The sequence below is a fragment of the Salvelinus namaycush genome, chromosome 5 (assembly GCF_016432855.1).
Source record: "Salvelinus namaycush isolate Seneca chromosome 5, SaNama_1.0, whole genome shotgun sequence".
Taxonomy (NCBI): Eukaryota; Metazoa; Chordata; class Actinopteri; order Salmoniformes; family Salmonidae; genus Salvelinus; species Salvelinus namaycush.
The window spans coordinates 52552969-52579064 of NC_052311.1; the positions used below are offsets into that span (position 1 = coordinate 52552969).

At 41.2% G+C, this 26096-nt stretch overlaps 1 protein-coding gene across 1 annotated transcript in view; it reads right to left on the reverse strand.

Moving 5' to 3' along the window:
* Positions 1 to 21325, reverse strand: part of npr1b (natriuretic peptide receptor 1b) — a 60807-nt gene extending 39482 nt beyond the window's left edge. Inside the window, exons 1-3 of the mRNA XM_038994454.1 lie at positions 20459 to 21325; positions 18646 to 19460; positions 790 to 977 (exon numbers count right to left, since the gene is read on the reverse strand). Coding sequence (XP_038850382.1) covers positions 790 to 977; positions 18646 to 19411 — 954 coding nt within the window. The 5' untranslated portion in view covers positions 19412 to 19460; positions 20459 to 21325. The remainder of the gene's footprint in view (positions 1 to 789; positions 978 to 18645; positions 19461 to 20458) is intronic.
* Between the last annotated feature and the right edge of the window lie 4771 nt (positions 21326 to 26096).

Genomic DNA, 26096 nt, shown 5'->3' on the forward strand with positions numbered 1-26096 from the left:
TGTTTTTTAATTAAACAAAACAATAAACGATGTGAACAAACGAAACAGTTCCGTGTGGCGACAAACACTGACACGGAAGACAAACACCCACAAACCAAAAGACAAAACAGGCTACCTAAATATGGTTCCCAATCAGAGACAACGACTAACACCTGCCTCTGATTGAGAACCATATCAGGCCAAACACAGAAACAGACAAACTAGACATATAACATAGAATGCCCACTCAGATCACACCCTGACCAAACAAAACATATAAACATACAAAGCAAACTATGGTCAGGGCGTGACAGTATGGGTTATGGCATTGGTTCCCAGACGATAAGAACCCACTTAAAATCCGATTCAACCTAAGAAATATGACCACAACCCACCAGTACAGTACATGCATCAGTTACATTTTTAAACCTCTGGCCCATTTGTTTTGCTCTTTCAGGCTTTGTGAGATGAGACTGATATCAACACATTGACGGGATGTCACAAAACATATAGTTATGTTGCCTCTCTCCCCCTCGCTGGAGAGTCTGTTACTCACTAGGGAATTGAGAAGAAAATGAAAGTACTTCACAGTGAGAGAATGGAAAATAAACAAGATTAGATTTCTCATCTGCCTGGCAGCACACTTAACACCAATGACAGCCATGGGGAAACATAGGGATATCAAAATATGATTGCTTCAGGGCCTGCTATGTAAGTCAGCGGAGAATACAGCACATACCTGTTTCCAAGGTAATGATGGGAAAGAGATGAGGAATGAGATGATACACTTGACTCTGATCCAAGGCTTACCTGGAAGGCTTCCTTGGCGACAAGGTCGTCTTGGTCCCCTCTGGCCCACGGTTGAGCATTCTGGGAGTCCAGGCTGCGTCCAAACATGTCAATGTAGAAGAAAACAAACTCCTCCTGAGGAAGGCCTGCACGCCGGAAGTGAACCATCAGCTGCCTGAACGTGTCCGGAGAGCAACACACAAACACCACTACGGGGGCAGAGAGAGAGAGAGAGGGTTATAAAAGGGTTATAAAAAGAAGAGAGTAAAGACAATGGGAGTGTAATGATAGTTATTGCACATATGGTCAAATATTGTTTTTTCTAGCAAAATACACAACAACCAAGGTCCTGACTTTAAATTATAGACCTGTCTAATACATGTAGGAATAAGAAGAATATTGTAAATGAATGAGCAATTCAACCAATTCTGAAGCAAAAGCATGTAAGGTAATATGTCAATTTTCTTTCAAGTGTATTCAACAAGCATCTTAAAAACCATCCTTTAAACAGAGCATATAGATGTAGGATCTTAATTTTATCACTCTTTTGTTGATGAGAACTTTCCTGCATAGCAGAAAACTTTTAGTGTATTCAAGGTTTAAAAAGGCTTCTAAATTTTGTAATTTTCACTTCAAAATTTCAGAGTTGATTTGCCCCTAAAAAAAATGTATTAACCCCTACAAAAAAAATCCTGGAATTATAATACACATAATAATTCACATTTCCAGTTGCTGCAGTGTTATTTTCCTGCTGTTGCAAACTGGCTCAAATAAAGATCCTACATCTGTAACAATGTGACAGGTCTTCAATTTAGTTCAACCTGCAGGCCAATGTTGTGTGAGCAGAATGAGGAAAGTAAAAACACATAAATAGATTAGGTTAAGAATCTCCTAATTGTATTTGAAATGCTTTATTAGCCTTGTCACGCCCTGACCATAGAGAGCTTTTATTCTCTATGTTGGTTAGGTCGGGGTGTGATTTAGGGTGGGACATCTAGGTGTTTATATGTCGATGTTGGCCTGTTATGGTTCCCAATCAGAGACAACGATAAACAGCTGCCTCTGATTGGGAACCATAACAGGCCAACATCGACATTGGGGATCATATTTAGGCAGCTATTTCCCCTTTGTGCTTTGTGGGATCTTGTGTTTGTGTAGCTGCCTGTGAGTAGTCCAGAACGTCACGTTTCGTTTGTGCTTGTTTGTTTTGTTTGGTGAGTTTCTATTTATTAAAATATGTGGAACTCTACGAACACTGCGCCTTGGTCCATTCCTTATGACAAACGTGACAAGCCTAGTCACTCTGGTTAGCCTAGTCACACTTATCATCATACAGATGTATGATTTTAGCTAATTTTAGCCAGTCTCCTACTGCAGGAAAATAATCCGGCAGCAACAGGAAATGTAAATTATTATGTGGATTATAATTAATGGACATTTTTGTAGTCGTTGATACATTTTTCGTAAGGGAAAATCAAGTCTGAAATTTCTAAGTGGAAATTACAAACTTTAGAAGCCTTTTTAATCCTCAAATACACTACAAGTTTAACATTTCCAGCAACAGGGTGATCAAATTAAGATCTTACATCTGTATGATGAGAAATAACACACTAAATGCATTTTAAACCAGCAAACACTACAATCCTTGGAACCAGGAATGGTGCACCGCTTAGTCCAAGGGCTTATTGTGTCAACCACCCATTTACAATGCATAAGTGATCAATATCCTAATCGGATTGACCCTACTACACCTTGGTGACTCAGTATACCAACCCAGTACAATGAGAGCATACATGACCATCTATTTATTTTCCTTACACAACAACCACTGGCCACATGACTAGGGTTGCAAAGGGTCGGCATCTTTACGGTAAATTTGTGGAATTTTTCCGGGAATTCTGCTTAAATTCATCAAAAAAGTTAGCTTATAACAGTGAACCTTTTTTGTTGGATACACAAAAGGCAATTCTAGGTCTTGTGGCATATTTTGGTTAAACTATCCCCAATTCAATAGAATTTCAACCCTCTGCATGCACAGTGCATTCTTACATCACATGTGCAGTGCACTCTTCCATCACATATACAGCTGATTCTCAAGATCTTGCACACTAATGAGGTGCTATTGAGCCCACACTACTACACTGTCTGAGCCAAGGACAACATGATTACGTTTTGATTACAATACTGGGAGGGGTGAATATATTTTATATGACATACATGATTTTTTGTTAACTAGTAAATAATAGCCTACAGTAAAGTGTGTTTAAATCATTTCAAACTTGTTAACAATTTCTGCTAGTTAGTTTTTGCTACCATGTGGGTTTTAGCTTGCTTGAGCCTGCTACCTGAGGAGTGTTAATTCACCTGTTTCCATACATGTTTCATTTTAAAACATTTATCTTACAAAGGAATTGTTTAATCTAACTGCTTAACTATTTATCTGTACATGGAATTGTATGTTTTTTTTTACACATTCTTTCAAATCTTTACAGGAAAATGCCACAGGTACTATCTGATGTGTGGAGACATTTCACTGCAGCTAATGTAGAAGGAAAAGCTGTGTACATTTGCACATACTGTGCCAAATCATATGTGAAGAATGCAAAAAAGATGCAGAATCATCTGGCCAGGTGCATAAAGTTTCCTCAGCGCTCACAACAAGGAACCTCTGACAAAGTCCCTCTACTTCTATTTGAGGTGAAAATTATGAATCAGACACCTTATCGATAGCAACAGCTCATGGTCCTCCTGGAATCAGAAGTTTTTTTGACTCAATTGAGGAACTTAGAGAAATGCTGATGAATGTCTTGCTCGAGCTGTGTATGCAACTGGTTCACCTCTGATTCTCACAGGCAATGTGTATTGGAAGAGATTTCTGAATGTTCTTCGCCCAGCATTCACCCCTCCACCCAGACGTGCTTTATCTACTAATTTGCTGGATGCAGAGTTCAACAGAGTTCAAGTGAAGGTCAAGCAAATCATAGAGAAAGCAGACTGTATTGCAATCATCTCTGATGGTTGGTTGAATGTTTGTGGGCAAGGAATAATTAACTACATCATCTCCACCCTTCAACCAGTATTCTACAAGAGCACAGACACAAGAGACAACAGACACATCGGTCTCTACATTGCAGATGAGCTGAAGGCAGTCATCAATGACCTTGGACCACAGAAGGTATTTGCATTGGTGACAGACAATGCTGCGAACATGAAGGCTGCTTGGTCTAAAGTGGAGGAGTCCTACCCTCACATCACACCCATTGGCTGTGCTGCTCAGGCACTGAAAACAATGGATACACTCTAGAGAGCCAAGGAAATGGTTAGGTATGTGAAGGGTCATCAAGTTATAGCAGCAATCCACCTCACCAAGCAAAGTGAAAAGAATAAGAGCACCACATTGAAGCTGCCCAGCAACACCCATTGGGGTGGTGTTGTCATCATGTTTGACAGTCTCCTGGAGGGGAAGGAGTCTCTCCAAGAAATGTCCATCTCACAGTCTGCCGATATGGACAGCCCCATCAAGAGGATCCTCCTGGATGATGTATTTTGGGAGAGTGATAAGCAGCCTGAAACTCCTGAAACCTATAGTAGTAGCCATTGCACGGATTGAGGGAGACAACGCCATCCTTTCTGATGTTCAGACTCTGCTTGCAGATGTAAGAGAAGAAATTCATACTGCCCTGCCCACTTCACTGTTGCTCCAAGCAGAGGAAACTGCAGTTCTGAAATACATCAAAACACATGAAGACTTCTGCCTGAAGCCCATACACGCTGCAGCATACATGTTGGACCCCAGTATGCTGGCAAGAACATGGTGTCATCAATACCGTGTCTCGCCACCTTGGCATGGATGAGGGCAAGGTTCTTGGCAGTCTGGCGAAGTAGACTTCCAAGCAAGGGCTTTGAGATGGAGATGCAATATGGCAGTAGTGCCAACATATCTCAACAGCCACCTGGTGGAAGGGACTTTGTGGATCTGAGGCTCTTTCCCCTGTTGCTTCCATCGTCCTCCAAATCCCACTAACATCAGCCACCTCAGAGCCCAACTGGTCCTTGTTTGGGAACACACACACCAAAGTACGCAACAGGCTGACCAATACAAGGGTTGAAAAATCGGTGGCCATCCGGGCAAATTTGAGGCTTTTTGAGCCATCCTCAAAAAGGTTGGAAAGTGACAGTGAAGATGAGGCCTCAGAGTCCTATGTTCAAGAGGTGGACATTAAGGAGGTCCAGGGAGAAGACTTGGAAGCCTGAGAGGAAGACAGCCAAAGCTTTAGCTTCTAGACTATCATTTTACAGATGTATGTTGAAAACATTTTTGGGAGATGCGATGGATGGATCATTGGGAATCATTCAATATTCCCTTTTGTTGTTCAGCGAAATCATCCCATGTGAAGAGTCAACTTATTTAAATAAAGTTCAATTCGTAACTAAATAGTTTGTTTTATTTATATTGGAAGGATTTAATAATTTGCAATTATGTCTACTTATGATAAGGTAAAAGGTTTATGTTTCTTTCTCCATATATGGTAAATATATCCAATGCAAAAAACATCTACATTGAAATGGTATTAATATTAATTTGCATATATTTCCATTAATTCCCATATATTCCCAAGGAAAGTTTCCACCTCTGAATATTCCCCAAAATGTGCAACCCTACACATGACGTCTAGACAAACAGACAAACAGACAGACCAACACCTAATAGGCACTTCAAATCATACTTTCTTCAAAGACGCACCCACTTCAGGCTTGTAAAGTCCATCAAGTAAAGCATTAAAAAAAAAATGGTTTATGTACCACGGAAGTCATATTATACCAATAATAATGAGTCACCAGGCATTTACTGCGGTGTGAGATACTGAGATACAGAATCATCAGAAAGTATTCACACCCCTTTGCTTTTTCCAAATTCTGTTGTGTTACAGCCTGAATTTAACATTTATTAAATGTAGATTTAATGATCTACACACTATACCCCATAATGTCAAAGTAGAATTTTGTTTGTAAAAAGCAAATGTATTGAGTCAATAAGTATTCAACCCCTTTGTCATGGCAAGCCTAAATAAGGTCAGGAGTCAAAATAACAAACCACATAATAAGTTGCATGGACTCATTCCGTGTTCAATAGTGGTTAACACGATTTAACTACCCCATCTCTATACTCCAGACATACAGATAAGTATAAGGTCCTTCAATCGAGTAATGAATTTCAAGCACAGATTAAACCACAAAGACCAGGGAGGTTTTTCAATGCCTCACAAAGGGCACCGATTGGTAGAAGATGAAAAAACGGACGCTGAACATCCCTTTGAGCATGGTGAAGTTATTATTTAGGCTTTGAATGGTGTATCAATACACCCAGTCATTACAAAGATACAGGCGTCCTTCCTAACTCAGAGGACAAAAACCTATGGTGACTTTAAAACAGTTACAGAGTTTAATGGTTGTGATTCGAGTAAACTGAGGATGGATCAACAACACTGTAGTTATTCCACAATACTAACAATACTAACCACAATACTAACCTAAATGAAAAGAAGGATGGCTGTACAGAATAAAAAATATTCCAAAACATGCATCCTGTTTGCAACAAGGCACTGCAAAACATGTTTCGGGCAAATCCAACACAACACATCACTGACTACCACTATTCATATTTTCAAGCATGTTATGGGTGTGCTTGTCATTGGCAAGGACTAGGGAGTTTTTTTTAGGATAAAAAGAAACGGAATACAGCTTTAAGCACAGGTAAAATCCTAGAGGAAAACTGGTTCAGGATGCTTACCAACAGACCCTGGGGGACAAATTCACCTTTCAGCAGGACAATAACCTAAAACACAAGGCCAAATCTACACTGGAGTTGCTTACCAAAGTGACATTGAATGTTCCTGAGTGGCCTAGTTACAGTTTTGACTTAAATTGTCTGGAAAATCTATGGCAAGAAAATGGCTGTCTAGCAAAGATCAACAATCAACTTGACAGAGCTTGAAAAAAAAATCAAGAAAAATCCAGGTATGCAAAGCTCTTAGAGACTTACCCAAAAAGACTTCAACAAAGTATTGACTCAGGGGTGTGAATACTTACAGTACCAGTCCAAAGTTTGGGCACACCTACACATTCAAGGGTTTTCTATATTTTTACTATTTTCTACATCGTAGAATATTAATGAAGACATCAAAACTATGAAATAACACATGGAATCATGTAGTAACCAAAAAAGGGTTAAACAAATATTTTATATTTGAGATTCTTCAAAGTAGCCACCCGTTGCCTTGATGACAGCTTTGCACTCTTGGCATTCTCTCAACCAGTTTCACCTGGAATGCTTTTCCAACAGTCTTGAAGGAGTTCCCACATATGCTGAGCACTTGTTGGCTGCTTAACCTTCACTCTGCAACTCATCCCAAACCATCTCAATTGGGTGAGGTCAGGTGATTGTGGAGGCCAGGTCATCTGATGCAGCACTCCATCACTCTCCTTCTTGGTCAAATAGCCCTTACACAGCTTGGAGGTGTGTTGGGTCATTGTCCCGTTGAAAAAACAAATGATAGTCCCACTAGTCCCATAGTCCCACCAAGCGCAAACCAAATGGGATGGTGTATCGTGCAGAATGCTGTGGTAACCATGCTGATTAAGTGTGCCTTGAATAATAAATAAATCACAGACAGTGTCACCAGCAAAGCACCCCCACCTCCTCCTCCATGCTTCACGGTGGGAACCACACATGCAGAGATAATCCATTCACATACTCTGCATCTCACAAAGACACGGCGGTTGGAACCAAAAATCTCAAATTTGGACTCATCAGACCAAAGGACAGATTTCGCCCAAGCAAGTCTCTTCTTATCATTGGTGTCCTTTAGTAGTGCTTTCTTTGCAGCAATTCGACCATGAAGGCCTGATTCCCGCAGTCTCCTCTGAACAGTTGATGTTGAGATGTGTCTGTTACTTGAACTTTGTTAAGCATTTATTTGGGTTGCAATTTCTGAGGTGCAGTTAACTCTAATGAACTTATCCTCTGCAGCAGAGGTAACTCTGGGTCGTCCTTTCCTGTGGCAGTCCTCATGAGAGCCAGTTTCATCATAGCGCTTGATGGTTTTTGCTACTGCACTTCAAGAAACTTTCAATGTTCTTGAAATGTTCTGGATTGACTGACCTTCATGTCTTAAAGTAATGATGGACTGTCGTTTCTCTTTGCCTATTTGAGCTGTTCTTGCCATAATATGGACTTGGTCTTTTACCAAATAAGGCTATCTTCTGTATACCACCCCAATCTTGTCACAACACAACTGATTGGCTCAAACACATTAAGAAGGAAAGAAATTCCACAAATGAACTTTTACCAAGGCACATCTGTTAATGTAAATGTATTCCAGGTGACTACCTCATGAAGCTGGTTGAGAGAATTCCAAGAGTGTGCAAAGCTGTCATCAAGGCAAAGGGTGGCTACTTTGAAGAATCTTTGAAGAAATATATATTTATGTTTTTACTTTTTTGGTTACTAAACGTGTTATTTCATAGTTTTGATGTCTTCACTATTATTCTACAATGTAGAAAATAGTATAAATAAAGAAAAACCCTTGAACGAGTATGTGTGTCCAAAATGTTGACAGGTATTATATGTAAATTTGATATTTTTGTATTTAATTTTCAATAAGTTTGCTTAAATATCAAAAAAATTGTTCACTTTGTCATTATGGGGTATTCTTTGTAGATGGGTGAGAGAAAAAATATATTTAATCCATTATAAATTCAGCTTTAACACAACAAACTGTGGAATAAATCAAGGGGTATGAATACTTTCTTAAGGTACTGTAAATAGGGCTAATGAGAGAAAGGAGGGGGGACACTCAATGTTAGCCCGCAGGCTAATTGTGCTGGGGTTTAGTAGTGCCTGCGGTGGTGTGTCAGAGACAGTGATCTGAAACAGGGCTCTATTAGCTCTATGATCAGCTCTGCTCCCAGCTAGAGGGTAACTACCTCGGTCAGACCCTTCATTAGCCTGGGTAATTACTGCAGGCTGCCAAGTACCTGGCACTGCCACGGCAGCACACGTTAAGTGTGTGTGGATGTCAAACCGTGTTCAGCATTCTCTGTGCGCCATTGTGTTAGTTTTGCCTGGTCCAAAAACAACCCTTAAGCCCTATACCCCATAAGCAGGTTGTGCTGCTGTGATCCTGTGTGGCCTGTTCTAGTACAGGTAGGTCTAGGCTGATCTAGTCTAGTCTAGTCTAGTCTATTCTAACGTGTCAATGTCATAGTGTATTGTGTTCTGGGCTGGTCTAGTCTGATGGGTTATTGTGTTATGGTCTATTTAGGGTCTTATCTAGTTTATTGTGGTCTGGTCTGGCACCATGTGGCTTGGAAGAGTGGCACAGGAAGTCTCCAGGGATGTGATGACATTCCTGTAGCACGCACTTCCTGTCCTGGCGGCTCTATTGTTTCAGGGTTTAATGGCCCTGGTCAGGAAGTGAGCAGTGGAACCAAACCAACAAACCTAAGGAGACTAAAAGGGATCTCCCGGGTTGCCCTGGGCTCAGGAGACTTATAAGTATAAGGAGGGTCTGAGTGCCCTCCTCCTGGTGAGACTCCATCCTTATCTGGATCCCCTACAAACAATGGCGCCACCAGTTGTTTGGTGCCACACTCAACTTCTAGTGGCACCAAGATATATAACATTTGGTGTAAGACAAGCTGTTGACACCCTTGCTTTTGTTATGAATGCTGACCCAATGTGCAACATGAGTGGATGGAAACAAACCAGGATGGCATCACGGCTAGAGGAGTGTAGAGCGGTACAAGGGGGCAAAGCCCAGGCCTGACCCCTGATCCCGGCACCAGGCGGAGCAAACACTGTGACTTTACATACCTTTCATGCCTGATAAGTGCACCGTCACACACACTTCCACTATCATCTTCAGACGGTCTGACACTTCCTTTGAACTTCGAACCTCAGAAGAGCTGATGATGTAGTGGTTTCACTGTGGACAGCCCAGCTGATACCATGACGATTGGCTGAGAGAGCAAGAGTGAGGCGGAGATAGCGAATAGAATGTCTGTCACACGTCACCACACCATCCTGTCTGATTTTCTTACCTTCACAAAAGGTTAGCAGAAGGTGACATTGAGAGATAAGGGGGGTGTTAGAAGGAGAGGGAGGGTGATGAAAGGAAGGAATAAGAACATTTCTTACTTTTTCTATTTCCTTCTCTCCCTCCACCTTCATTTATTTTTCTTAACTTAATTCAGAGTCCACAACCGCAGAGTAGCGACAGGCTGATGGACCATTATTATATATTTACAAACTTTTTAAAATGTTTTATTTAATAACTTAATTGGCTGTTATCGAGTCACGGATGTATGTTCGCCACGTTGAATTCTGTAGCCTTCTTTACTCTGTCTCTCACAACCCCACACAACTTCTTCCTTTCCTATAAATTGGTGAGTGATAACATAATCAATCCCTCTGTGTCAGTGTAATCTCCAAAAACATTCCAGAGAAACAAAGACACTTGATTAAGTCTTTGAATTACTGTGATGTAGAACCTGTCAACTTCCTCCTGAACACACAGACAATTCTGCAGTCAAGTGACAGAGACAGCAGACTTCCATGGTTCTTGATTAACTATTACATTATCTAGTTGCATTACAATTACAAATTGTGATATGCAGACAGTGGAAGTGAATCCCAATTCATATTTATTATGCGGGATATTACTTAGAAACATTGCTGCTAGGCATACCTATTGGGATCTTTGAATGAAAGCAAGAAGCAGGCAAATTAAATGAGAATGATGTAACAGTATGTACCAGTATGTCACTGTGTACTTCACTCCAAACAACCCCTCTATGTGTCCATGCAGTCACCATCTCACTGGGAAAAAAACTGGTTGAATCAACGTTGTTTTCACGTCATTTCAATTAAAAGTATTTTGGGAATGTTTGTCTTTTTTTCACCCAATTTTTCACCCAAATCCAATGACATGGTTCAAATTTTGGTTCATTTCTCATTAGTTGACAATCCAATCAGATGTAAATCAAAATACTTTGAACAACATTTGTGCCCAGTGGGATATCTATAAGTGAACACTATTGAGATACTATACCTCTCTTAGACTGTGGCTACTATCAACCCATTCATACTGAATTTCTGTTTTGCTTCATTTGCCATCAGCCACAGCACACAAAACAAACCCAATAGGGCCTTATTGAAAGGTGGGATGAGATCAGCAAAAGCCTCTTGTATCGCAGGTTAGGCCTGCAGTGATCTGACCAGAAATATGGTATTGTTTATCTGATGACTCAAAAGACAATTTCACAAGCTTTAGATGGATATATACTGACACAAACACGCAACACAAACAGGTTGGGAAGCCTTGGAAAATACCCCAGGGAGAAATGATCTGGTTGATTCAACAGTGGAACTGACTTTCTGATCAAAGATGAGATGGTACAAGAGGCCACACCAGAGGTTTGAATAAAAGTTACTCGGAACATTGAGTCCCACAGACTTTTGTTTTTATAATGATTTTGCTCACTTCTGTCTGTGGAGGAACATTTCCTCAGTTCACTATTTTCATGAATTGTGAATGCTGAAAATTGTGGAAAACAGTCTAAACAGGGTCAGCCTTCAAAATGTAAAATGCTCTTATGCTAATTGAGAGATACAAGAGTCTTTTGAATTTAGTCCTGTGCTATCTCTCTCTAAGAACAAATGTTGAAGGTTGTGTTATTTTTTATGACACTTCAGGTTCTGACATCATGATTTTCCTCAGCAGGAGATGCACTCAGAGAGACTGTGTGCATGTGTGCGTGTATGTGTGTGTATCAGTGTGTATGTGTGTGTGTGTGTCAGTGTCCCCACACGTGGTAGAGAAGTCTGTAGATTTGTCCCCAGCATGGAATTAACAGCCATGACTAAACACAATTCAGTGTCTAGTTTAGAGCTGTGCTCTCTTATCTAAACACTTAGAAAAAAGGGTTCCAAAAGGGTTCTTTGGCTGTCCCCGTCGGATAACCTTTTCTTGGTTCCATATAGAAACCTTTCTGGTTTCAAAAAAATTCTACCTGGAACCAAAAGGGTTCTTCAAAGGGTTATTCTATGGGTACAACAGAAGAACTGTCACGACTTCCACCGAAGTCGGTGCCTCTCCTTGTTCGGGCGGCGTCGCCAGTCTACTAGCCATCGCCGATCCACTTTTCTTTTTCCTTTGGTTTTGTCTTTGTTTTCACACACCTGTTTTCCATTTCACAATTATTTGTTCCTGTATTTAAACCCTCTGTTTCCCCCATGGTGTTGTGCGGGATTATTACATGTTCAGTTAGGTTTATTTTGATGGCTGGTTTTTTGACGGGTGCCCGTGCGTTATCTTTACCGTCTTGTTTTGGTCAAGTGTAATTGTTACCTTGTGCCTTGTTGAGTAAAGTACATTTCTCACTCATTCTGCTCTCTTGCGCCTGACTTCATGCACCAGCTACACTCACCATCTGACACGAACCCTTTTAGGTTCTAGATAGCACCTTTTTTTCTAAGAGTGAATATCCAACATCATACAGAAAACATCCAATTATACAATGTCTAACTATAAAAAGCTTTGTTAGATGTTAAACTGGGATAGGAGTGTGTTCAAAGCTGAACCATTATGGCAGAAGCAGCCTCCGTCCCTACCAGGACTCTAGACTCCACCTGTGATGAACAGCAGGCCTAAACTCACCAAGATAACTAAACGTGTGTGTTGACTCATCTATGTGTATTCATGCAAACCAACAAATCTAAAACCACCCAAAACCATCACCACTACTATCTCCCCCAGGCTCTAAGGCAAACTATAGGCCTACATGTCTGGCTCCCCTCCTTCTCCTTGCCTCTCCAGGATTCCAGAATATACATTTTTAACTAAAGCCAGATGGACGGGGCCGAGGGGGCTGAGGGGGAGAAAAGGGAAAGGCAAGGCCTTGTGGGTAGTTAAGTTCAGCATGGCCACCTTCTGCCTCGGCAACCATAGCGACAGGAGGAGGTGAGCTAGAAGAGATGGAAGCTCCAGGGTCTTGCGTCACCCCTTTTGGGAAGTCCAAGCTATGGGGTGAAGGAGTCATGTGGAGGCAAGGGTGATGTCAACAACCCTCTTAACACTGTGTTAACAAGCTCAACTGCCAAAACTCTCTCGCTCATCAACACTTTCTACAAAGATCTGCCACCATGAAAGGTAATTGAACCCCCCCCCCCCCCCCCTTTCACAGGTAGTGTGATGTTCTTGGAACTGTGTATAGACATTTCAAATCAAATCAAAGTTTATTTGTCACGTGCGCTGAATACACCAGGTGTAGACCTTACAGTGAAATGCTTACTTACAGGCTCTAACCAATAGTGCAAAAAAGGTATTAGGTGAACAATAGGTAGGTAAAGAAATAAAACAACAGTAAAAAGACAGGCTATATACAGTAGCGAGGCTATAGAAGTAGCGAGGCTACATACAGACACCGGTTAGTCAGGCTGATTGAGGTAGTATGTACATGAAGATATGGTTAAAGTGACTATGCATATATGATGAACAGAGAGTAGCAGTAGCGTAAAATAAATTTCTTTATAGACAGGTAATCCCATTGGGATGAATTGAGTGCTCCTATCTCGTCAAGCAATTGGGTGCTGTATAATTCCTCAACTAATGATTAACAAGCCATGCGTTGCTTTTGGATACGCAGTGCATAGTTTTTCTCCTCGCATACTGTACTCTCACTAACCTATAGAAGTTATGTAATCACTGGGCATGTGGGTGTGTGTAGTGAAAAGGAAAATAACTCAGCCTTTCTTTGATCGTCTTTCTTTGGAAGTGATTATCTTTACTGTATGGCTTTGACAAAAGATAGAGTTCTCATCAATAAGATGAATGGGACTGATACTGAACCACCCGTGGAGCTACACCGTCCTTGATTAAAACAGCCTGTTCCAAAATATAACTGATTAGCATACCAAGGTGGAGGTGAGGAGAGCAAAGAGAAGGGCAAGATGGAGGTGGGGCAGAGAGGGGGTGGCAAGGGGAGAGCTGTGTCCACATGGGTCCATCATTTAGTGATACATTTCACCTTTGCTCAAATATATTTGCTAATATCAAAGTCCAAATGAAAAGTCACTTTCACACTTTTTCTATGTCACCTCAGAAACTTTAAATTCAGGTCAGGACTGTGTTGATAAACGCCCCACTCACATGATTCCATGGCTTGTGTAATTAAACAAGAACCAATCTGGTCTTTCATAATACCAGATATTGTGCAAAAAGGTTACGAAACTGATAAATGTATTGTTGTGTTCTGTCCAACCATTTCAGCAAAGTAGATAAAAAATTCAGACTTTGCCAAATGTTTTTGGCTGTTGCTCTTTTTTAGCGTAGTCAATTGGGTTGGTTGATAAAGATGAAAGACACACACACACACACGCACACACACACACACACACACACACACACACACACACACACACACACACACACACACACACACAATGTGGGGAAGATTACTATTCCAGATGTTAAAAACAGCTAACCAAACAGAGCTGTCCTGAAATAAACTGTGCTCCTTCCACACACAGCATTCATTTATCGATTAGTCTATGTAGGCCAACCTCCCCAGAGGAGAACTACTCCTACTGGAGCCTATGTGAAATGGCGTTCAATGAGTGATGTCACGCGCTCTGAAACTTTGAAGTAGTTGTTTCGCTTGCCCTGCAAGGGCCCGCGGCTTTTGTGGAGCAATAGGTAACAATGCCTCCTGGGTGACAGTTGTCGATATATTCATAGGGTCCCTGGTTTGAGCCCAGGTTGGGGTAAGGAGAGGGACGGAAGCAACACTGTTACACTACCATCACAGAGACAGAGCTTTGTTACTCCCAGAAACACCATTTCTGACAGGAAACAACATTAACAGGTTAATTTTAAGGAATTAACACCAAAATAATTGACAAGAAGTGCAGTCGACTGTGCAAATCCACTCATAAAATATGCATGACCCTTCACAATATTCAACTCTTCCTTTCTGTATAAGATTATCTCCATTATTATATTTATGGTTATAATTATTGCATCTGATAAATGCTGTGCTCAAGAAAGGACTCTTGGGGGAAACAAATGGCTGATTTTCTGTTGTTGTTGTTGACTAAATCTTTTTGACATTTCAGAAAATGGCCCCTTATTAAATTTCACACACCATGTACACCCACCCAGTCCACTGGGCTTAGCTCTTCTCCAAGTTATATGATGAGTTACCAACGTTGAGTTATTTAAACCCCTAAACTTGATCAATATTCAATACACCACCATCTCCATCCTGCTCCCTGCAGTGCAGCAGTGGTGGTTTGGTAGGGATCCTATTTTGAAAGGAGCTGGAACAGGGGGTCAAAGTGCTCAATCAGCTAAAGGGCATTTGTACTGTTCCTATAAAATCTGTTTTATTTCTTGACTAATTCTGTTTAGTGTTTCCCAAATTTATTTTTCTCAGTTTTGTTTTCCCTATTTTTAGGTTTTCGCTCTCAAAATTAGTTTTTTTATTATACAAAATCAACAAAACTGGATGTTCTAAGTCAGGGATGGGCAACTTTGATAGGGGTGGGGGCCACAAAAATCTGAACTCATCATGAGGGGCCACAGGTTGCTCACGGTTCTGCACACCCACATCCATGCGTAACAAGTATAGATAGCTGGCAGCTAAACTAATTTAGCAATCTAAAATAATTTTAGCTGACATGGGCTAATTGACTGACTATCAGTGACTGACAAAACAAGAGAAAAACAGCTGATCCACAACCATATTTAGAAATTTCACCTTGTATATTCTAGTATTTTAACTCAAGTAAGTTGAGACCTCGACTGAGTTCAAAAAAATATATACTTTTTTGAGGGGGGGGTTGATTCGATTGCCTTCAAATGCGGCTGCCAGTTGCCCATCCCTGTTCTAAAACCACAACAATGCATAAACCACATCAGGAGACCACTTTTGAGGTCTGTGGAAAATCTAAGACATTTTCATTTTTGGGTGTAGACACACACAAAGAGATATGAGAGACCACACTTTCAGTCTTTTTTTCCTGGATTATTGTTAAGGCCCCTGAAGCAACAATGAAACCAGTCTAAAACAATCCAAGCCATGTTATTTTTCAGTAAAGGGGGCAATTGAGAGAAGCAACAGTTGGTGAGACAATGAATGCACCCAAACAACAGACTGAGGTTCCTGCAGCACGCAAACCGTCTCTGGCGTCATTTCCTCATCATAATGGTGTGGGTATTTATTTATTGGTCCCTGGGGATGGCGGCAGGGGGTGGTGAGGTGGGGGGACATATTGTGAAAGGCTTCCTCTCTCTTGATGAGTGCTGAGGAAAAGGTCACATTACTGCTGGTGAGTGTGACAGATGTGTGTCTATGTGTTACGGTGGGCTGGGGAGGTTGTTACATTATCTTTTCGCACCCCACACACATTATAATTTTTTTGCACATTAAGCACTCCTGCCCCTCACTCTCTCCAACCATAGCGTGAGATGAGTGTTGGTGTTGTTGTGGTATTACTTGTCTCTGAGCTGTGAAAAGAGTTTCCACACGTGGAGAAAAGCAATACAGTACATGAAATCTGAATATAAAGCAGGTCTGTCTGATCCTCAAACCATCTGCTGTTCTGAAACAAACTGACAACCACCACAACAACATGTAAATCAGCTGCTGATTGTGTGCTCTGACAGAACAGAGTTACAATCAGGAAGTATTTTTGTACTCTCATATACTGTGTAGGCTAACCCAAATGTTCCACTTGCTACTTTATGACTTAGTCTTTTCTCCTTTGAGTCAGTCATATTTCCACTATAACTCTTCCATGGGTATTCTTCTAAATGGAGTTGTACAAATGGCTGTTTCAAGCATAGGAGATTTTCTGATAAATACCGTGGGAGTTTAGTTTATTTTGATTCCTAACTGGGCCATGGCGGAGGTTATATTCAGGAAACTGCCTTTTTACTCAGATATTAATTATATTTTACACCGGTCCCAATCTAATGAACAATTGCATCGCCTATGATGGCTTTTTCCCAGGCAGGTGTATGAGCAATAAAAAACATATGTCTACGAAGGTCTTTGGGTTAAACATTTCCTGACTGTTAATGCCAAACAGACACTTTAAAGTGGCAATCAGTAGTTAAAACAATAAAGTCATCTCCGGTCCCTGTTTCGGTAAAAAGCTAAGGGATGGGGCTGGAGAAATGTAACCACTCTCAAATTCATAGACAGAGCTATGGATGCAAGGACTGACCATCCATGATATCAAAATAATATATTTAACCATGTTTTGAGGCTATATAGTTTATATTTACTTTGCTTATAAATGAGGCATGTATAAGTTATATTCTTCAAGAATCAATGAGTACATATAATTAATTTATAAGTCCAAACATGGATGTAGCAACTGCAGATTGCCCTTTTAACCTAAATACATAAAACAACTCATAAGGTCTGCACACACAGGTCAACTACACTCCATCAAAATGCATGGCTTTACAATCAGCTCTGGTCCCATGTCCTTTTTCAAATTAGTGTGGCCATTCTACCAGATCTCAGTCAGACAACCTTAACTAAAAGCCCTAATCAATCACACCCTGTTGACTGTGAATTTGGAATAAGCCAAAGACAACAGTATTCTGGCGCTCCATAAAGTACACATTTGGGTCCATGTAACCAAAACAACAAAGTTCACAGTGTGAAAACAAAAAGAAACATGTTAAGTCTCACATGCTTTCTTGTTGAACAAAAATACTCATATTTAATATTTGTTCCAGGACATGGATTACCAGTTTTGTTTGAACAAATCCCTAATTTGACTAAGTCCATAATTTGCTCACCTCTGGTTAAATATGATGAACTGCAGACCAACAAAAAGCAAAGGGCCAGGGTAATTAGCCCAATGACGGAGTCTGTTTAGCAGGAAATACCTACAGATCTGATATGTTGACTGCAGCTCCCTTATAAGGTCGCAGGGCTCTTGACCTCTGTTAATAAATGTCTTCTCTGGAGACGTTTTTATACCCGTGTGGGAACGGGAGAGGGAAGCTCATAGGGAACCAATCGAGAGGCTTATCTATCTATTTGTTGACTCACTTGACTTTGCAAAGAAAGTGATAGATTGGAGTAGCAATGAATTATATTTGCTTTGTACAGTACTCACTGTGCCCATTTCCTCAAAGGCAGCAGAAGGGTAAACTGAACCAAAATACAGTGGAATTTTTTATTTTTTTAAATAAAAAATAAAAAAATATTAAAAAATATATATATCTATATATATATATATATTTCTTTTTTCATTCGATGGACAAAATTTGAGGGGTCCATAAAACTGCTGTATCATCAAATGACGCCGATCTTATTATCTCTGTCTGTCCTGGGGACAGGCCATTTGCAGCAGTGAGTTGTCTGAACTGCAAAGCATCGATTGAGCTCATAATTCTTGCTCAGGCTGCCGGCGCATTCATGCCCTGCAGCAACGATCAAAAGCTAATATCCACGCTTAACAAGCCATGCTGCTACGAATCATTCAGAGGGCAGGAGACAACAAATATCATAGGTAATAAGTGAGACACACATGCAATCGTAAATGTGAAAACAAGCACATACAGCTTAGCTATTTTTGTACAGCTGTGTCAAACAAATTCAAAGAAATCTATGTCATGAGGGCTTCGGCTGAATAAATAACATGCTCCAAGAATGTTCTTTTTAGGCTGTTCTTAGGCTAACCATAATGAAATAAGTTCCACTGTGCCAACCCACTGAACATTAACGGATTTGCTCTCACAATATGTAGAATACAAAGCTGTGAATAAAGTGTAGTGAACATAGGGGACTCACCTCGGCCATCTTGCTTGATGTTGTGGAGCAGGTCAGAGTAGTTGACTGGTCCAGTGTTCTCCTCAAACACCAGGTCCACCGAGGTGATGTTGTTCAAGTGCAGCTCTGAGTAGAGGCCCTCCACAGCAAAGTAGCACGGCCGGTCATCCTTTTTGTTGTCACTGAACATGAGCAGCACCTGCTCCTTCCACTCAAAGTGCTTGCAGATATGGAGGCCGAACTTGCCCAGCTTTTTGTGCGTGGGGCCCGTGTTGGTGATGGACGGGTACATGTTGATGCCGTTGAAGCCCACGGCTGGGGCGCCCGCAGTTACCATGGGGATGTCCCAGTGAGTGGTGAAGAGGCCCACTGGGGAGGAGGTGTAGTCACAGCCCGGCCCAATGAAAGCCCAAGGGTCGTAGGCGAACTTGAGGTCAACAGCCATGAGTGGGGCGATGGACTCAGAGCAGATGCCTTCTTCGTTCTCGCTGTTCTCAAACACGTAACCCAGGTGGTGGCCACGGAGGAGCGCTGGGTCAGCGTTGATGGTGTTGATGGCTCGGTCCAGAGCCGGACCCACACGGGGCCAGGCCCAGGGGTAGGCAGTGTTTCTCTGTGGTAGGATGATGGCCAGCGTGATGTTCCCGTGCTGCCGATGGTCCCGGTGCTCTCTGGGGCGTCGGTGTGAATCACGGTGCTGGGAGGACTTGCCAGACTGGACCCACTGGAGACAGGCACCCAGCAGCAGAAGAAGAACCAGCAACAGTTTCACTCCCTCCATCCTCATCCTGCTAGGCTGCTGAATAATGTCCTTGTGAATTATTTATCCTGTCGAGCTAAAGAGGGAGACATAGGAAGACATTTGTACACAGAGACACACACACACACAAAAGGCTCAGTTTTAAGTCTCTTCATGTCTGTTCAACTCTGTTCAAAGAGCTGTTTTGCTTCGTCACAACTGAATTCCCTCAAACTATTTTTCTTCATGTCACGTTTGAATGGCCTTTGCACTACCATGTTATAGAACATCTGTGAGAGGGTGACTCCCTTATACCAGACTGAAGTTACTGAGTTACTGGGCAGTTATGATCCCTCAAATCAGATTTATACTCAGGAGTTGAGAATATAAACAGAATAATTAACCATGCATCAAAGAATGTCAACATGTGTGACAAAATACTTGTCACAGCTTCCTTTAGTAAGTTATAGTGAAGGTGAACTTTCTTAGACAATTACATGGTTGTTAATTGCCTCTATCAAACTGGTAGATCATTGTGCTTGCACCTGACATGATATGCATTGATTTAACTGTTAAACTGCACTCGTTGAGATTTGTTTAGCATCAAAGCCTGGTACACCACCAAATACCTAAACAATTTAGCAATAATCGAAGTTGCCTTGCATGCCATTTTCACATGCATGTAGGCTTGGTAGAACAGTGTTCAATCTGAGGGCAATTACTTTGATTCATTTGAAGCTATAGGCTACATCTTGTTTATAAAGTATTTTATCAAAAACAAAAACAATTGAGTAATAGAGCGCATAGGGTTATGATAAACTGATGTCTGAAATCAGATAAAGGCTTTTTCTAGTAGATAACACATATTTAAAACTTCTAAATGTATACATAACAAAACCTAAAACGTTATAAGGACGGTATGCCTGGTTTTTTAAAGCTATTAGCCTTATATTAAGCCTAAATATTTGTTCTCACATCATAGCCTACACTCAAAAGTAATTTTGGAAAACGTGGTGCACTGTCTGGCTGTAGCCGATATAATTTGTTGCAGCTACAAAAACATATTTGACATCTGCCTAAATACAATACAATTACCTTAAATTGAGTTTTCTCCCTCCATGTCAAACTCTGGTTTATTACGACGTCTTGGCATGTGTGACTGTCAGTGACTGAGGTGAAATATCAGCTGGGAGGCTCGAGTCGTGCGTGGGCAGAGGTACTGATGGGCAAGCGAAACCCGCGAAAAGGCAACGCGTGGTTCGAAAGCCGGGGATATCGACCAAAAAAACGTCAATTAAGTTTTTCCTTTTAGTTGCGCCCAAAGAAACAAATAAAATTGGAAAATCAACCGAATGAATGCACAGCCACAGTCAGTCATTTGAGAGGTACTAGCTCCCACCTCTTATTACCAAAGAAAACAGACTGGACAAAGTTGACGTTGGCTTTCCCGATTCAATTATTTTAGGCTAAGCCATGACAGTCGTTGGTTATTTGCTGTGTCAGACAGAGTAGCCTATCTCTGCAGAAAATGTGCCTGTTGTTTCATAGTTGTAGCATGAGAAGGTGTAACTTTTTGCCTGAATTAGAAAATAGTCCAGGGAAAGGCTAGCAAAGTACCAGCACTGCTCAGCACCTTTAGCTGTGTTGCAGGTCTCCAACTCAGGGAAGCGGATTCTAGGCCTGCATGGGTCAGCTGTTGAACTCCAGGGTCAGGAAATCCCACCGCATCAGGTAGAGAAAACGAGATGACAAAAGTAGTGTGCCGTCACACACCAGGATAATCCTCTACAGCCACAGGTCAAAGAAACACGCGCACACACACTCTACCTCCCTTCGTCTGGTCTGAGGGTGTGTCCGGCTTCTCACACAGCTGTAGATCCCTGTGTTTGTGACCCCCTGTTGTTTGTGTGTGTATGTCTGGTTTCATGACAGTATTCCTTGTACTCTGTCTGTCTATTTCAGTGTTGCGCTGGATAGCCTGAGGCAGCCTTGGCCAGTCGGAGTAGAGACTGACTGCCTGACGCTGGAACAGTGTGTATGTGCTTGTATGAAAGTGTGTGTGTTCATCTCGTGGCGCCGTTTTACTCGGGCACAGGGGTAGGCTTTCGTTTCCACTGGAGCGGGAGGGAGGAGAGAGAGAATGCGAGAGAGGAGGAGTGGATCTATTATACAAATATTTCTTATCGCGCAATTAGCACAGTGGTAAATAATTATACCACAGAGGATCTGTATTTAAAAGCATGTCCAACAGTCTACGTTGAGAGAAATTATACCAGTTGTTGAGTGCATGCATCTTTCTCATAAAATATCGGGGGTTGAACATGTATATCAGGTTACACACACACAGTACGTTTACATGCACAGTAATAATTATAGATTAAACTGATTATGGCAGTAGGCAGATTATGCAATAGTCATGTAAAAACCTTACTCTGTTTATCTTAATCGGCGTAAAGTCAAAATCGAAGTAAGCATACGCCAACTAAAACACCAGCAATCTTTCGAATTATGTAGACCTAAACACCGGCGTTCCAGCTGTGTATTTGATCTGTGGTTGTGCTAGCACTAGCTTAGAGAGCCTCCCTCTTTGAAGTGAGTTCCGAACAACTGAATGAATGCGTTTAGTAGTTTTAACAAACAAACTTTATATGTCCGAACTCAGAATCAAATATGCATCCCAAAAATACCACAGTCGCTGTTGTATAACGTTTATATTGATTGCCGATTTTCTGCATTTATCAGAGTGCCATCAAGCCTGATTTCAGATGTGTCCAAGTAAACAGGATTATTAGGCGAAATCGTTCTTCTTGCAATGCATATAGGTTAACTAACGTAACATTTTAGTCGAACTGTTATATTAATCTGACTATCCACAATAATGTCATTATTGTGTGCAGGTAACCATACTCATGATGTGAGCGAATATATTTTCTGAGAGCAACTGTTTGTGACATGTGAAGTCCATGATCAGGGCCGCCTGACTACTGCATTTGGGGCCACGAGGCAACGGCCTTCAGGGGCCCACTGAGGAGGTCAGGAAATCAGCTAACTTCCTGCATTTCAACACATATTGCCATGGTGCAGAGAGAAAAGTGTAGTTATAAAGCACCTTTCCTGCAATTCTACACTGTTGCCACAGGGCAGGGGGAAAATGTGCTGTTTTACAGCTCATCTCATGCGTTTGTTTACATTTTTCCATGAGGCTGAGACAAAATATTGCAGTTTTAAAGCTAATTTCCTGCAATGCTACACATCTTTCTATCATATGCTATCTGGGGGCCCCTGACCCTGGAGCCGGGGCCCCGGGGTACGTGCTCTGCATCCCCGTTTGGTAAAAAAAAGATTTAAAAAAAAGTCTAAAACAAAATGCACACAGGAGGAACTCAAAATCCAAAAACACCTCATGGCCATCTAAAAACCATTTTAAATTAAGTGCTTAATAAAATAGACTAGTATTATACAGCATATACAGAACTCACATTTCATTCATTCATTCTGAACAGCACATCTGTCCAGTGAGGAGACATCAGTTGAACGGTTTTAAACTAGGCAGTATTTTAGTCCCTGATCTCTGGAGGCATGAGACAGCAGGCACAAGCTGTGCTGTATGAGTGCCCAATCTCTTCGTGGTCAAACTGCCACTGAGCTGATTCCCTCACCGCGGGATCATTACAGCTATTAGATTTAAAACGGAAACATTGTCTCTCAGCCTCAGGTAGCCTAGCGGTTAAGAGCATTAGGCAAGTCGCTGGTTCCAATCCCCGAGCCAGCAAGGTGGGAAAATCTGCTGTTCTGTCCTTGAGCAAGGCAGTTAACAACTGCTCCCTGGGTGCTGATGACGTGGATGTCCATTAAGGAATCCCCTCGCACCGCTCTGATTCAGAGGGGTTGGGTTAAATGCAGAAGACACATTTCGGTTGAAAGCATTCAGTTGTGCAACTGACTACCTATCCCCCTTTCCCTATTTTGTGCATGTGCAAGTCATAACTCTCACTCATGTAAAATGTATGATTGTCATACCTTTTCAAAAATATTTTCATTGTGTCAAGACAAAAGTGTTGCTTGGTGACTGACTGACAACCTACTGCCATTTCTTCATCATCAGGCATATGTAATAGCAGAGAGACATTTCTTGAGACCTGGCGTGGGCAGATAATAGTTATTGCCTTCCGATATTCAATTTAAAATAAAGCTAGGACCCCGTACATTATAGCTGTGTAGGTGAAGCAAAATGCCGTTTTGAGTGAAAAATGCATTCTGTACATTTCCATGTGAAAGCCATGAACATTGTGGCCGTTCTAATCCTTCCTCTGTTCCCTGAAGAGCTGTAGAATCCTGCAGTCTTTTCCTCACCCCAATGTCTTCCTTCCCCCTCATATTTTTGTGTTATTCTTTCTCTAGGGCTTATCTTTCCTCTCTTCTATGCCCTCTTACCCAACAGCAGTTTACAGATCAATAAACTCAACAAATCCCTTTGACAAACAAACAATTCTAGGAGAAAAACAAGAAAGGGAGACGCCCCACGTAAATCACATTTGCCAATGAACTGGCATTCAACCAAGAGGTTTATCTCCCTTGTGGCCAAGATGACACCAGTGCTGTGCCATGTCGGTTTCCCTCGCCTCTACCCTGCTCACTTATAGACATGCATAGACAGAGCACATGTAAAATGCAGATAAAGTACCACTTAACAGGATGCAACAGTTGTAACCTATTAACACACACTACTCTCCTTTCTATATGTCCCTTTATTTCCCCATATCTATATCTAACACACTCATTATCGAATTCTCCCCCAGAATCGCTGTCACTTTTTCTTCAATCTCTAAATTACTCTCCAAGGCTGTGGTTTGAGAACACATCCCCAATTACAGTGCCTTCAGAAAGTATTCATAACCTCTGAATTATTCCACATTGTGTTACAGCCTGAATTCTAAATTGATTAAATAGATTTTGTTTCCCCATCTACATACAATACCCCATAATCACATGACAAAGTTAAAATATGTTTTTAGAAATGTTTGCAAATGAATTGAAAATGAAATACAGAAATATCTAATTTACAAAAGTATTTACATCCGAATCAAAACATGTTAGAATCACCTTTGGCAGCGATTACAGCTGTGAGTCTTTCTAGGTAAGTCTCTAAGAGCTTTCCACATCTGGATTGTACAATATTTGCACATTATTATTTAAAAAATGATTCAAGGTCTGCCAAGTTGGTTGTTGATCATTGCTAGACAGCCATTTTCTAGTTTTGTCATAGACTTTCAACCCGATTCAAGTCCAAACTGTAACTAGGCCTCTCATGAACATTCAATGTTGTCTTGGTAAGCAACTCCAGTGTATATTTGGCCTTGTGTTTTAGGTTATTATCCTGCTGAAAGATGAATTTGTCTCCCAATGTCTGTTGGAAAGCATACTGAACTAGGTTTTCCTATATGATATAGCCTGTACGTATGTAACAGTTTTAACTTTTACGGCATCCCCTCACCCCGACCCGGGCGCGAACCAGGGACCCTCTGCACACATCAACAACGGTCGCCCACGAGGCATCGTTACCCATCGCTCCACAAAGGCCGCGGCCCTTGCAGAGCAAGGGGAAACCCTACTTCAAGTCTCAGAGCAAGTGACGTAACCGATTGAAACGCTATTAGCGCGCAGCACCGCTAACTAACTAGCCATTTCACATCCGTTACACGTAGCTCTATTCCATGTATTTTTATTCTATTACTTTAGTGCCTTGTTGCAAACAGGATGCATGTTTTGGGATATTTGTATTATGTGCAGGCTTCCTTCTTTTTACTCTGTCATTTAGGTTAGTATTGTGGAGTAACTACAATGTTGTTGATCCATCCTCAGTTGTCTATCACAACCATGAAACTCATGTCACCATTAGCCTCATGGTGAAATCCCTGAGCAGTTTCTTTCCTCTCCGGCAACTGAGTTAGGAAGGATGCCTGTCTATCTTTCTAGTGACTGGGTGTATTAATACACCATCCAAAGTGTAATTAATAACTTCACCATGCTCAAAGGGATATTCAATGTGTGCTATTGAAATGTATACTCATCTACCAATAGGTGCCCTTCTTTGCAAGGCATTGGAAAACCTACCTGGTCTTCGTGGTTGAATCTGTGTTTGAAATTCACTGCTCGACTGAGGGACCTTACATATAATTGTATGTCTGGGTACAGAGATGAGGTAGTCAATCAAAAATAATGTTAAACACTATTATTGCACACAGTGTGAGTCCATGCAATTTGTGACTTGTGAAGCACATTTTTACTTCTGAACTTATTTAGGCTTGACATAACAAAGGGGTTGAATACTTATTGACTCAATACATTTCAGCTATTTATTTTTATTAATTAAAAATTTAAAATCTAAAAACATATACTGAACAAAAATATAAATGCAACATGTAAGGAGTTGGTCACATGTTTCATGAGCTGAAATAAAAGATACCAGAAATGTTCCATATGCACAAAAAGCTTATTTCTCTCAAATTTTGTGCACAAATTTGTTTACATCCCTGTTAGTGAACATTTCTCCTTTGCCAAGATAATCCATCCACATGACAGGTGTGGCATATCAAGAAGCTGATTAAACAGCATGATCATTACACAGGTGCACCTTGTGCTGGGGACAATAAAAGGCCACTAAAATGTGCAGTTTTGTCAGTCAATACAATGCCACAGATGTCTCAAGTTGAGGGAGTGCGCAATTGGTATG